The sequence below is a fragment of the Rattus norvegicus genome, chromosome 1 (genome assembly GCF_036323735.1).
Source record: "Rattus norvegicus strain BN/NHsdMcwi chromosome 1, GRCr8, whole genome shotgun sequence".
NCBI classification, from domain to species: domain Eukaryota; kingdom Metazoa; phylum Chordata; class Mammalia; order Rodentia; family Muridae; genus Rattus; species Rattus norvegicus.
Window position 1 is genome coordinate 6919778 of NC_086019.1, and position 13461 is coordinate 6933238.

The 13461-nt window shown below is 38.7% G+C and overlaps 1 protein-coding gene across 4 annotated transcripts in view; it reads right to left on the bottom strand.

The window, feature by feature from the left end:
* The window catches only part of Grm1 (glutamate metabotropic receptor 1), a 394906-nt gene that overhangs the window by 41236 nt on the left and 340209 nt on the right, over positions 1–13461 (bottom strand). For all 4 annotated transcript variants that reach the window (XM_017588777.3, NM_017011.2, NM_001114330.2 and 1 more), the window contains exon 7: positions 7435–7561. In XM_017588777.3, the coding sequence (XP_017444266.1) occupies positions 7435–7561 (127 nt within the window). The remainder of the gene's footprint in view (positions 1–7434; positions 7562–13461) is intronic.

The following is a 13461-nucleotide window of genomic DNA, read 5'->3' on the forward strand; positions in this document are numbered from 1 at the left end:
TACTTAGTGTAATTCTTTTGCTCTTATTTAACATTTGTAGAAACTATAGTACTGAGGATCAAACCTTGGATTCTTTTTTTTTGTTCTTTCTTTTTTTTTTCTTTCTTTCTTTTTTTCAGAGCTGGGGACCGAACCCAGGGCCTTATGCTTGCTAGGCAAGCGCTCTACCACTGAGCTAAATCCCCAACCCCCAAATCTTGGATTCTTGCACCCTAGTCTCGTACTCTACAACTAAGCTACATCCATCCTCCGAAACATTTCTTTCTGAGTCTTGAAGTGGTTTCTAAAAACAGTAATGCCAATTGTTTGGTTTTAAGTATTACTTAAAATAATTGTTGCCATAAAAGTTGATTCAGAGTACAAAATATTATGAAAATTATGATCACTATAAAGTATGTTAGAAAGAGCTTTCATAGATAACCAAGTGATATGAAAGGACTATTCTAATTCTTTTAAAAAAAGTCCTTATCAAGAATCTCACGTAAAAGAAAATAATTTGTTCATAATGGGAAATCCATGTCTGGTACTTGAATACAGTCAGAAACACATTGACTTGGAAAGGTTGTCTCTAGAGAGATTTTTGTTACTGTTGTTCAGCTGAATTGACATAGTGTCAAACTACCGTGTAAATATTTTAGCATATACCTATAGACAGGTACTAGTCTCAGCCTTGACAGTAGTGAATGAGGAGGCTCATGGCTACTCAGTGTGCTGAGAATAAGTGATGGTTGAAGACTCAGTCCTAAACAAGACATTTATAACAACCCCAGTAAAGTCTGATGAATATGGTAGAAACGAGGGTGGAGAAGAGCTAAGAACTGCCATCTTTGAGTCGTAATGGAGCCATTGCAAAAGGGAACACTGTTCCTGCACAAGACTGTCCTATTCCATAGTCAGCTTTGGGAGGCTCATGAAGTCCTACCCTCTCTACTGACACCTTGGCTACTAAGAGATCCTAGAAGAGGGAGAATCATTATCTAAACTGGATACCCACTGGTGAGCCCAATCAGTCTTCGGTGAATAGTTCCAAACCTATAGCCATGCAGACGACTCTGGTAAAGCTCAGTGGATGACAAAACAAGCAAGTAAGCAAGCAAACAAACAAAATGTGAGAAAGGGGTTTGTAGGAGGATGTACAGGGCCAGGGAAGACATGAGGGAGGGTGAGAGTCATCAGACTGCTTTATATACACATATGAAACTGTCAAAGAACAGCTTTGACATGATGCCTAAAGATGATTGTATGTCATATTCATGTATACTTTTCCTTATCGATTTGAAGCTATACAAAGCTGACTCCATCTTTACTGTTTCCCCTACCAGTGATAGGGACCCATTTAAGCTATGGCTTTTGAGACAGTCAGCATCTCTATTACAGCGGCTTAATGATAACCAGCAATAACTGTTAGTTCGAATCATTTAAGAAACGATATGTAGGCAAGTCACACTCACTTCTCTGATACATTTCACAAGAGGCAAGGATTCCATGAGTTCACAAATCTGAAAAGAAATTCAGAGGCTTGCAAAACACATTCATGAAATGCTTTCGTTTAAAAGCAACATGTGTACCACAGCAAAAGACGACCGGCGTGTCAGCACCGCCATTTGAGGGAGATGCAGGTGCAAGCTCTAATTCATCCACAGAGAAGCCCTGTTCAGAGTGTGCACTGCCAGATCTGTCTGAAGAGCGCCAGCGTGGAGACAGCTCAAGGCAGGAAAATCAGTCAGGCCTCTCACTGAAGGGTTGCACTGGCTGTCACCAGGGATATTTCAAAGTTTGCATCTTACAAATTCCTGCTCCTATAACATTGTCAAAACTCAAAGAAAAATACCTCTCCACAAAAGGCCATAAAATTGTCCAAATCTAGCTACACAACTGCTCTGAACAGTGTACCACGCACCATTAAAAGAAAATGTCTTTGTCCTTGAAGCAGACCTGGCATTCTTGTGCAGTAACTGGAGAGGCTTATCATAATAAAATCCCAAGCACAGGTTTACCACTCTACCGTGATCACTTTTGCTACCAACAAGATGCATGACTCTGCATATGCGGAAGTCAGGCTCTTGAATGTCAATCAGACCCCCCTCAAGCCACGACCACCCGGAGCTTATGAATAAGTTATGCCTTGAATAGATTTCTTAAAGATTGGCATTTCCCCCTCTTTGCTTTCCCTGGATTCAGACATCTTAAAATTGGGAAGCATTAGATTTGCCATCTCGAGGAAATTGATTCTGATACCCAATTCTGTCATACATGTAATGTTAGTGAGATTATGACTCAGTTTTGAAGAGTTAAAGTTATGGCACTCCTGTGTGAGAGCATCTTACGGCATCCTGCAATAAATGACGAGTACTGATTTAGCACACCTGACCCCCACATACAGAAGAAAACTTAAAAGAGTTGTTCGTATGACATCCAGAGCTCCCAAAACAGGACAGCTTGGCAAACATCCAGGGCCATTCAGAGAACCAGAGGCATCATACAAGCTGGCCTTTAAGCAGGCTTCAAATCACTCAACAAACTCAGACAAGTGGTAATAACTCCAATTCCAGGACCAGAGGCTACTTCTCATCTGTGAACCAGATATTTCAGAGTTTTTAATATCCAAGTGCATTAGGGGGCTAAATGAAGAATCATATTTCTTCCTAACTAGGTCAAGTCATACATAACACTGATTAATAAACAGAGGCAATTATTATTTTACTCCAATTATCTTAGAGAAATGTGTGACATTCACAACACTACTTCATGATAATTTTACCAAAATTCTTACCACAATGTATGTCTTTAATATCAGTTGCCTACAAAGTAAGTATCTACTTATAATTCAATGTATAGCTTAGATATTCATTCTATGAAGTTCCCTTTTCCTTCCAAGGAACAATAATTGCTTCTTGCCATTTATTCATATGACATGGTACACAAGGCCGTGCTGTGGGATTTAGCTCACTGTTTACTTATTGATCTCTTGTAATGCATTTTATATGCTTATGTGTTTGCCTCAGTGTCTTTGAAAATATCTGGGTACAAAATGGTTGGTAAGACATATTGTAGAAATAAACAGGTAGATAGATAGGTAGGTAGGTAGATAGATAGATAGATAGATAGATAGATAGATAGATAGACAGATAGATGACATAGATGATAGAGAGACAGATAGACAGATAATAGAGTAGAGATAAATAGATAATAGAGTAGAGATAAATAGATAATAACATAGATGTCATGGTGATTGGCAAATGGAGACAATAAAGATAATTTCTCTGCTTTTTTTTTAATGACAAATTTAGTACAGACTGCCTTTTAAAGAAATTTTATACTATTTGGTATTTTAGAACAAATTAACATTATTGCATCATGTTTAGTTGGTCTATGAATTATTAAATTCCTGTCAAGTCCTATATCATCATGGGAAATAATCATGTTTATGAATCATAAGAATTGAAGCATAAAATATATGTGAAGAATTAAAATACACATACCCCAGAAGAAAATGCAAAAAAGGCTAAGAGCTCCAAACCCACTTCCTTTGAGAATTCAACAATGTTTCTCAGATGCAGAAAAAAGATAATGAATATTTAAATCACTTATAAATATTTGTTTTCATTGATGAGAATCTTTGCCATCTTTAAGTTGACTTCAGTACATTTTTACAAACCTTATCTTCAGCAGCATCAATCATTTCTCAGAGAAAATTACTCCTTATTTTAACAGAAATTTTATATTAAAAAAATAAACATCCATCAAAATAAAATACCCACTGGAAGCCACTGTCTTTATTCTTCTGAATATTTCTACTGATTTTTGGTATTCTTTACCAGTGGTAAAAGGTTTTCCTTTTCAGAACTACCACTACCATGGCAACACCAAAACCACATGGCCATGTGCTGTGCTCTCGCTCTGTGTTTGACATGGAACCACGTAAGTGACAAATGGGATCTAAGTTTCCTCTCATGTGTAAAACTAATTAATAGGAATGTTGAAACAATCAGTGTAACTAACACATAAGTATAAATTGGTACAAGAGATGTGTGATCTGATGATATTGAGGGTAACAATTACGAAATTGTATATATAGTGGAATAGTAACTGGCAGTTGAAGCAGCATGAGCTGTTATGTGACTCAATTCACTGGAATGTTAAGGTTATCTTTATGTGTACAAGATACACTTAACAGTCAGTCTTTAGAAAGGACACTGTACTGGCGTTCGTGTAATTTATAGTCATGGAGATTTCTTCCACGTTTTGTCAAGATGAAGTCCTAAAGAGGAAGAGTCATCTGATAATATGTAGACAATAGACTCATGGTGGAGAAATCCAATGGATTAAATGTATAACTGTGTTCCATCGTGACTACTGGGTGTAGTGGTATAGCCCTGTAACCCCAGAACTCTCAGGGAGGGCTGAGATGGGAGGTCCCTCATTTTAAGGCCAGCCTGGGCTACGACATAGTCTGGGCTGTACAAGACAAGTGTGATTTGGTCTCAAATAAACAATCAGAAAGTACCACAACATACTAAATCTTTTTTTTAATAGTTGTTTTAAAATTTCAATGTGTGTGTCTGTGTGTGTGTCTAGATGTTTGTGCCTATGTGTGCACTCACACATGCATGCACTCATCACGCCTAATAAACACCATGATACATGCAACGGTTGGAAAGCAACTTGTAAAAGTTTCTTCTTTCCTTTCTGTGGTTCCCAGGAATTGAAATTCTGTGAGACGTTTTGGTGGCAATCACCTTAACCCACTGAGGCACTCTACCAGCCCTTTAAAATGTATTTCAAAGTTTAGATAGAAGTTCTTTTTCATGTGTGAACAAAGTCCCAACTCATATGAAAACAGAGCAGTACAAAAGGCTCAGAAAAGTTCAAAAGCATGCAGAGGAGGAAAAACCTCTTGCCTCTCAAATTCAGCACTTCTGCTTTCTGAGAACAAACCCAGAAAGGCTTTTACACTCCCTTCTGTCAGCTGAGCTCTCCCTCAACTAGCTGGAAGAGGGGACTGGGTGCTAGGTCAGCTCCAGCTCTCAAACACGAGGGCTTTTTGAGGAAAAGTGGATGAGCAGGAAGTGTCAGCTGTGGAAGAGGAGAAAACTAGAGAGACATATGAGTGACAGGGAGGCCTGAGTCCGAAGGAAGATCAGAGAAACATGCGTGTGCCATCGGTGCCTACAACCCTTAAGTAGGTGATAAAGTTATTGGATCAGGAGGGAGATAAAGAGGTTCACGGGGCAACTTTTGTGCTGACAATTGCATTTATCTCCAACTTCTCTATTGAACAGACACAGATTATGACACAGCTACTGGGTGTTAGCTTTTCCCTACTGCGTTCTTTTTAAAAATACTTTTGCTTTCTCCGTAAGCCACCTGTAAAAGTGGCTCAGTACTCTCTTGACCCAGAAATCCCTAAAAAGTTCAGTCCAAATAAAAGGTTCAGATATTCACATTCACCTAAAGGACACATGTGACATTAGGCCATGAAGAGAATGCATAGCTAGAACAGAAAAAGGAAACAGTTGAGAGCTATGACTTTAAAGGAGTGATGTGTAGTGTTTCCGTTGGGTAATGGTAGAGTTGGTAGGTATGCCTACGCTGGCAGAGAGCAGGGCAAGAGGCGACACAAATCAGTGGCCCCAAAAGTACTCTGGATTCTGGTGACACATGTTTGAAAATGTGCAGAGTGATGTTGAGCTGAAGAATCTAGATTGAAGTTCCATACTCACGGACACATCTACATGAAGGAACCACCCAGAATGTACTGCTGAGGCAAAGGAACGTGTGGTGGTTAACGCATGCATGATCTTTCCCCTGCTGATTCTCACTGAACAGAGGCAATGTTGTTCCTAAGCCAGAAAAGGAGGCTCCAAGAAGAAAAGGCTACCTTGGGAAACAGGTAAAAGAAACAAAACCTTAGGGCACCAGAATGAACTCGGCATAAAATAAGTACAAACACAAGTTATAAAACCATTCTTTTATAACTGCATATGTATAAAACTCTTTGATCAAGGTGTCCTTCATTTACCCCTTATTCCCTTTTATCGGTTCTTTCTAAGCCCCCTCCTTTGATGTAGCTCTGTGTGTATTTAAGGTTGGGTTCGTGAACAAACAAGGGCATTCATTGTGTCCCACTCCAGACCTAGAGGATGAGACACTGGGGGAGGGCATTTGCTGGCTAACTTTTAGGTATATGAAAACTTTCAAGCTAGCTTTTAGCTAGAGAATTAAGAAAACATGAGAGAAAAATGTGTCATTAATTTCACTGGTGTACTTAAAAATATATTCTGAGGGGTTGGGGATTTAGCTCAGTGGTAGAGTGCTTGCCTAGGAAGTGCAAGGCCCTGGGTTCGGTCCCCAGCTCCGAAAAAAAGAACATATATATATATATATATATATATATATATATATATATATATATTCTGATATTCTGATCTAACTTGCTTTCTTTGGAAAGGGTCTTTGTACCAAATGATTTTTGATACTCACTTAGGTTTGACTCTAACAAAGCTAACGTTTCATGAGGTTGTGCCATTTTAAGTATAATTTTAGCTATATGACCTAGTTCTACTGATCTGACCATTTTTTAAAACTATATTTGGGGAAAGCCACGCATTTAACTTTCATATTTTTCTTTAGAATCAAGCAAAAAGCCAGCAACCATTAGCATTTTCACCTCTTCTGAAGATTTTCAAAGGCACCCAGGGAGTCATGGGATCAGGGGTTCACGGCTTGGCTTCCTCGACTCTTTTGCACACAGCTGTGTGCCTTGAGGTTTCTTCCACTTCCTCTAAGATGAATGGTTAGTGCGCCAAGCCACTATTTAGCCACGTGCCAAGGTTTCTAGGACTCTAGACTTAAAACTTCTGTGAAATATTTTTGAAACACTTCTCTTGTGAGTTTATACCAGGGACTATGAAAACAAAATTAACTGTATGAACAAATGTTTGTTTAAAGGTTTGTTTAAAGGTGTGTGTGTGTGTGTGTGTGTGTGTGTGTGTGTGTGTGTTGTATGTGTGTGCACATGCACAGGGCATTCAAATGTCAGGAGCAAAAGACTAGGATTGGTGTTCATTTACCTATGAATCTTTAGGGATTGGAGTAGCAGCTTACATACACACCATGATATCCAAGAAATAATAGCAAATAGAAATTCAGTGGACTTGAAATGCCTCCCAATAACATTTTGAAAAGAAGAAATACAAAATATCTCTGAAGCAGAATATCCTACCACATATCTACACATGTGTATTCAGGTGGAAATGAACTACATTTTTCAATGTAGAGCATGAAAACGTCAAAGGGCTCATACGCTGTGCTCTACACTGCAGCTCTACGGACAAGCTCTACAGAGTGTGTAGCAAAGGGCGGTAGTGAAAAGAGGCAGCTGATTAAGGAGTCCCATCAGGAGGACAATGCTTCAAGGGAGCCTGTTCCTACCTGTGAGCTCTGCGTTGGGCCACCACCCCAGGTCACAGGCTCTGCAGGTGAACTCGTCCTGCACAAACTCATTCTCTTTGCAGGCCGTGCAGATCCAGCAGCAGCTCACTTCTCCTTTCCGTATGACCTACAAGACAGGAAGGTGTTGCTTACTAAGAAGTCGGCTCCGCAGACAAGCTCCTGTTTCAGGTGAGGACTTGTCTTCACAATCACTCTGAGAGTCTCCTGACTGCTAAATAGACCTGGGAAAGGTTTGCAAACCCCATGAGCGCAGAGATCAGGAGTGGAGGTCGACACATTGTACCCTGAGTTTGGAAGCCATTTGGTAGCAATTTCATACAAAGTGAGTATGCTATGGGCTACATTATTTCTTTAGCATTTTTAATTAATAAGAATATAAGCAGGACATAGTGATACACGCCTTCAATTCAGGACCCAGGAGGCAGAGGCAGGTGGATCTCTGTGAAGTCAAGGCCACCCAGTTTACATAGTAACTTCCGGGAGAGTCAGAGCTAGATAGTGAGACCCCATCTCAAATAAACAGAACAAACATTTAACTCTATCCTTGTTTATTTACATTAACATTTATCCATTCTTTTAAAAATAAAAAAGATATATTTTTCCCTGAAAACAAAATTCATTCTTTAAATATACTGCAGCAATACTGTGGGAAAGTGGAGATGGACCCAGAATGACTGGCTACCTCCCAGGTTAGACCCATGCTTATTTATTTTGTGTTCTTTTTGATGGTCTTTTTCTCTCTATGTGGATGAATGCCTGAACCTAGAGATAGGCTTCTTTTATTAGGATGTCAAAAAGAGTATCATTTGATGTTCTTCTTGATTAGGTATGAAGTGTTCCAAATTTCTCAACAAATGTGTAAGAAGTGTTGACCAGACACTTGTGTGAAGGCACAGCATGCTGCATTTCTTCTCCCCACCCCCACCCCTCTCTCATTAAGAAGTTTTCAGTCATATCTAGCAAGCATTTAATTCCTTACAGACAGTTTTCTCACTTTGGAACTTGGCTTTGGTAGGTACTATCTGACCTTTGATCCTGTGATGTCACCTTTCTACACATGTGACCTCTACAAATGTGTTGGGTCCCATTCACAGCTCTTCAAGGATGCCTCTGGCCCATGGACTGCAGGCCGGACATATTTGCTATATATCTAGTCTGTTTAGGAACTTTTCAGCCTCACTAATAAATTCTGATTCTTCCAGTCCTTTATTGAATTGTGTGTACGTTCAACGTGACGTCTCCATTATGGTTGATGGAAACTGCAACAATGACCTCAGACCTGGCTGTGTCAGCTCTGAGAATTTACTCTCCTAGGTATTGCCCTTTGCCTGGACTCTTCAGACTGTTATACTCACAAGCAGATTGATGTTCTAGTACCCAAGGAAACTCCTGTGGCAATTTCTGGGACTGTTTATGTGTTTCCTGTAGAGCTCCATCATCTGTGTTGCAAAGCATAGCTCTCTTGGCTTTCCCAAACTCAGATTCTGTCGTATTGAATTAGCAAGACGGCCAAACTCTGTGTTCTGTGGAGCTGAACAATCAGGAGACTGCCTTCAGGCAGAAAGCCTGAGTGGTATTAGGGTTCTCCTTGCAAATTTTTTTTCACTTCCATGGCATCAAGGTCGCACACTTCTTCCAATGTCAAAACACAGAGATTTAAAATGTTCTATCATGTTTCCTCATTGTTTATGGCAGAAGGCACAGCCTGCACCCTGTTATTGCCTCATGGAGAGTAGCAGAAGTTCTTTCCTAGCACATTAAAAAACCCACACATTCCCATATGTAAAGTCAGAATTTAGCTGTAAATATTGTTGTAATTTAAAGTGATAGACACCTGAGCCTTCATAAATCTGGAATTATTTTATGGTGGTGTTGAAATTGATACCGTCAGTTTAGAATCGTGGGAAAGGATCAAATAACAGAACATTTTCTTCAAATGTAAAACGTTTTTCTTTTCTCATTTTGCTTTCAAGTGGGTTTTTGAGAGTGCAGTGAAATTTAGTGTCTTTTGAAAAATAATTTCAGTTAGCCTCAAAATAGTAGTGAAAACTTTATATTGCAAACAAGAATTGCTTTCTAAATAGTAAGATAAAATTTAATTAATAAATGAATATTGCCTCCTTGTTTTAAGTTAAATAGTAATAGTCAATGTAAAATACTGTGTATCAGCTTTAATCTTTCATTTCCCAGTTAAAGTGATATTGCTATTTAGCCAAACTCAAAAAGTAACACAAAATACATTTATCCTCCCCACTTTCCACATCCTTTTAACATTTCTCAGGTTTTTAGTTCCTCAAACAGAGCTTTGAAATCAAAATAGCACAAGCCCATTGGATAGTAGATTTTATCAGGCATGGTGCTAGAACATTAGTGACTTTAAGTCATGTTACAACATTGCAGAATGGAGGAGATGGCAAAGGTTACCTAAGTCCCATGCAACTAAATTCACATAATTCAAATTTTATATTCTATCATCTGGCTAAAGAAATGTGCTAGTGACAAGTGTGTTAGAGATTAGTATAGGGCTGTTATAATATTCCCACGCTCTTCTGTTTCCACATTTCTGTTAAATAACATGGACTTTAGATTAAAATCTGGTTTGTATAGTTATTTCTGCACAAAGCAGCAGGAAAAATTGGCAGCAAGTAGTAGAGATATTCACATACATATACAAAGAGAGCTGTAGTCTGTCTATTCTTAGCCTTACCATGTTTTTAACATTACCAGGGAAAACAAAACATATTAGTTGCCTGGTAAATTTGCTCAAGAATGAGCATCCAATCTCCCAAATAAACAACGTCTTTTAGAGAATAATTCTGAGATTGGACGGAATAGGCAACTGCAATACAAAGAGCCACTTAGCAACAATTAAAGAAACAAGAAATGGGAAAGTGTGCTAAGAAAGACAGCATCGAAACAACAGAGCTTTAAAAATGTTATTAAGGGTCACTTTGCAAAAATGATCGGAGAACACATAAGTCATGTTCGGATCTAAATCCCTAATGCCCTGCAGACTCTAGGAATAATTTCTCTAAAACAACCCAGTGACTTTTCAATAACGTCCTGTGTTGAAAGAAGATAGCGTAAATACAAAGAATCAAGACCATAAGCTTATTTTTAAAGACGTGATTAGTGTTTTCCATTGGTAATTTTTTTCAAGTTCTTTCAGCCACTGTTTGGAAAGCCAAGAGACCAAGCCCTGTAGTGTTGTACCCACAAATGCTCAGGGCACAAGGGCACACACCTAGGGATACCCCATTCAAGTTAGGAGCAAATATAAGGGGTTGCTTAATGGACTCTTTAAGCTACCCTGTGTCTAGAAAAATATCCGACATCACATAAAAAAATGATGTGCCCTGTGGTTTGGTACTCAACAAATCTGCCTCTGCCCTTTTTGCTCACCCATAAGTACAAACAAAAATAACAACAACAACAACAACCTAAGGCTAAAGGTTGAACAAGGTACTGTCTATCATTTCAAATTAAGCAATTCTCTGAGGTTCATATTTCTATTTTCATTTGAAACTAAGCATCTACCTCTCTAGTAGAAAATACAATAAATAGATTGGCCAATATCATGAGTGGAAAAAATTATCCCAGTTTTGAAGCCTATAGTTTAGATATGTGGCTGGACAAAATGAAACAAAACAAAATTGCTTTACTGCACAACAAAAGGCATTTGTGTGGTGAGGAAATATTTGCCATGTGTACCATGTTCACTAGAATATGTAAAGATGAGAAGAAACCCCTCTTCTCTTATCCCAACCGCTATCTCAAACGCAGAGTCTTGGAAACACAATATATATATATATATATATATATATATATATATATATATATATATATATATATATGTATTTAAAGGAAGGTGTGAGGGGGGAAGGAGGAGAGGGAGAGCTCAAGCAGGAATTCTATAAAAGCAATCTATACAAATGCCTTCATTCTCTAGCACTTTCTTTGTCTCTATAATAACCCCCCCCCACACACACACACTTCCTTCACAAAAGCTCACTTCCTTAATTCTGGACACTCTCTTCTTTGTATTTTTAAAGTGGATCACTATTTATGTTTTTTATTGTGAACTGTTGAAAATCCAGTGCTTAGAAATTGAAATCCACACTCAGAGGCAACATGCCAGTTCACATAACAACAGAGTCGAACAACATGTGGCCGTGGGATGATAAGAGCGTTGGGTTGGCTCTCAGCCCAGCTTTGGTACATTCTAGATGTAAGAACTGAGGAGGAAGGGACTCAACCCTCTCTGGGTCTCAGGTCCGTCATCTATAAAGCGGGGCCAGTAACACCTCCTCTGTAAGAGTCACTTCAACGAGTAACTTGTACGGAATCTATTGTACGCAGACAGGGACTTGCTGGGTGACCCTGAATTGAGAATTTGTTCTTTCTTCCCTCCCTCTTCTTCCCTCTAACCTTCCTATGACTCCCTACACACTCCTGTTCCTTCAGACCTCACTTCCTCCATTCCTTTGTTCTTAATTGTCCAGACAGCATCTCCCAATAACAAATTGCCACTGAAGGCTTGTGTACTGTAGTTTTATGGGTCAACAAAACCTGTGAGATTTCTTCCCTACTCTCCGCTGGGTTCATTTGGTACACAAGAAATACAACGGACAAGAACACAGAAAACAGGGTATTTTTTTTTCTCTCCACCCCACTGAACACAAGAGGATCTTTGAACAAGATTCCAAATCCTTTGAAGGTCCTTCTAGAATAAGAGAGGGGATAGAGTCACACTGTTTCTCATCTTGGAGCTTTCACGGTATCCCCTTATGCTTTTATAACAAGTACCCTATATTAAATAACCTCTGCTAAACTATATGCCATATACACTCTTGACCTGACTTGATCTATAAGAAATAATAATAAAGTTATTTTATTTATCTTGTCCAGAATTGGCTCTTCCAAGAAAGCATTAGCACCCATAAGATATTATTTTTAAAAGTTACATATCTCTAAAGATAAGTAGCAGAAAATAAGCTTTTAATAGCATCAAAAAATTATTCTAATAAAGTTTTATGAATTCTAAGAAAAAGTATGAAGTCATAGCTTTAGCATTTATGGTATTTGATGTTTAGAAGGGGTTGCCTTTTAAAAAAAAAGCTTCACTTCCCAGTAATACAAATACATGCCTTATGATCCTTTTCAGGATCTTTACAATGGCTACTGGGAGCTAACTTTGTATCCTAGACCTGGTAGGTGGCAAATTAGTGGTGTTAGAATATAAGTGCTATTCTTTGGTAATGAGATGCAGATTTCATTTGTTTCTCTACCTCCCAAGGTGTTTATGGGAAACAAACACATATCTCCCCCATCCAGGTGCTACTGAGAGCAGTATATTTTTATCTTGCAGAGTACAGAATATTTCTAAAATTGGCCCCTGAGAGATTTGCATTTATAGTGAGTACCCTGTAATGGCTCAGCCATGATTACTAGGCTCTCCCATGATAACATCATATGGATGAAACACAGAAATGCTTTCAGAAAGAAGGCAGCATCTAGGTGGACAGATATATGCAGCAGCCTCACCTCTGAACTTGGAGAGGAAAAAAAAAGAGGGCCTCTCTTCTGGAATGTTCAACTGAAATATGCATGCTATCTGAGGATTCAATTACAGCCTGTTAAAGACAGATGTAAGTAGGGGCTTTCAAGGGATCTGAAATATGGTGAATTATTGAGAAAAGGGATGTTTTTCATGCCAGTTTTCTCCCCTGCCATGTATCCTGAAAAATAAAATCATTCTATTAACAGTTCTGTAGTAGTCATTTGTAGGCAACTCAGTATCCCTCAGACTGGAAAAGAGTCAGAAAGACACTGAGCTGGGCCTTCTCTGTTTTCCCCACATATGACTTGAGTTACCCAACGTTCTGGTCTTCATCTACATCCAAAAGCAACTAACCAAACAAAAGATCCCAATATACTAAGGATTCATTGGTCTGATACTTCATAGTAACAGTCAAAGGGAAGTTTGATGCCTCTGGATATCAAAGG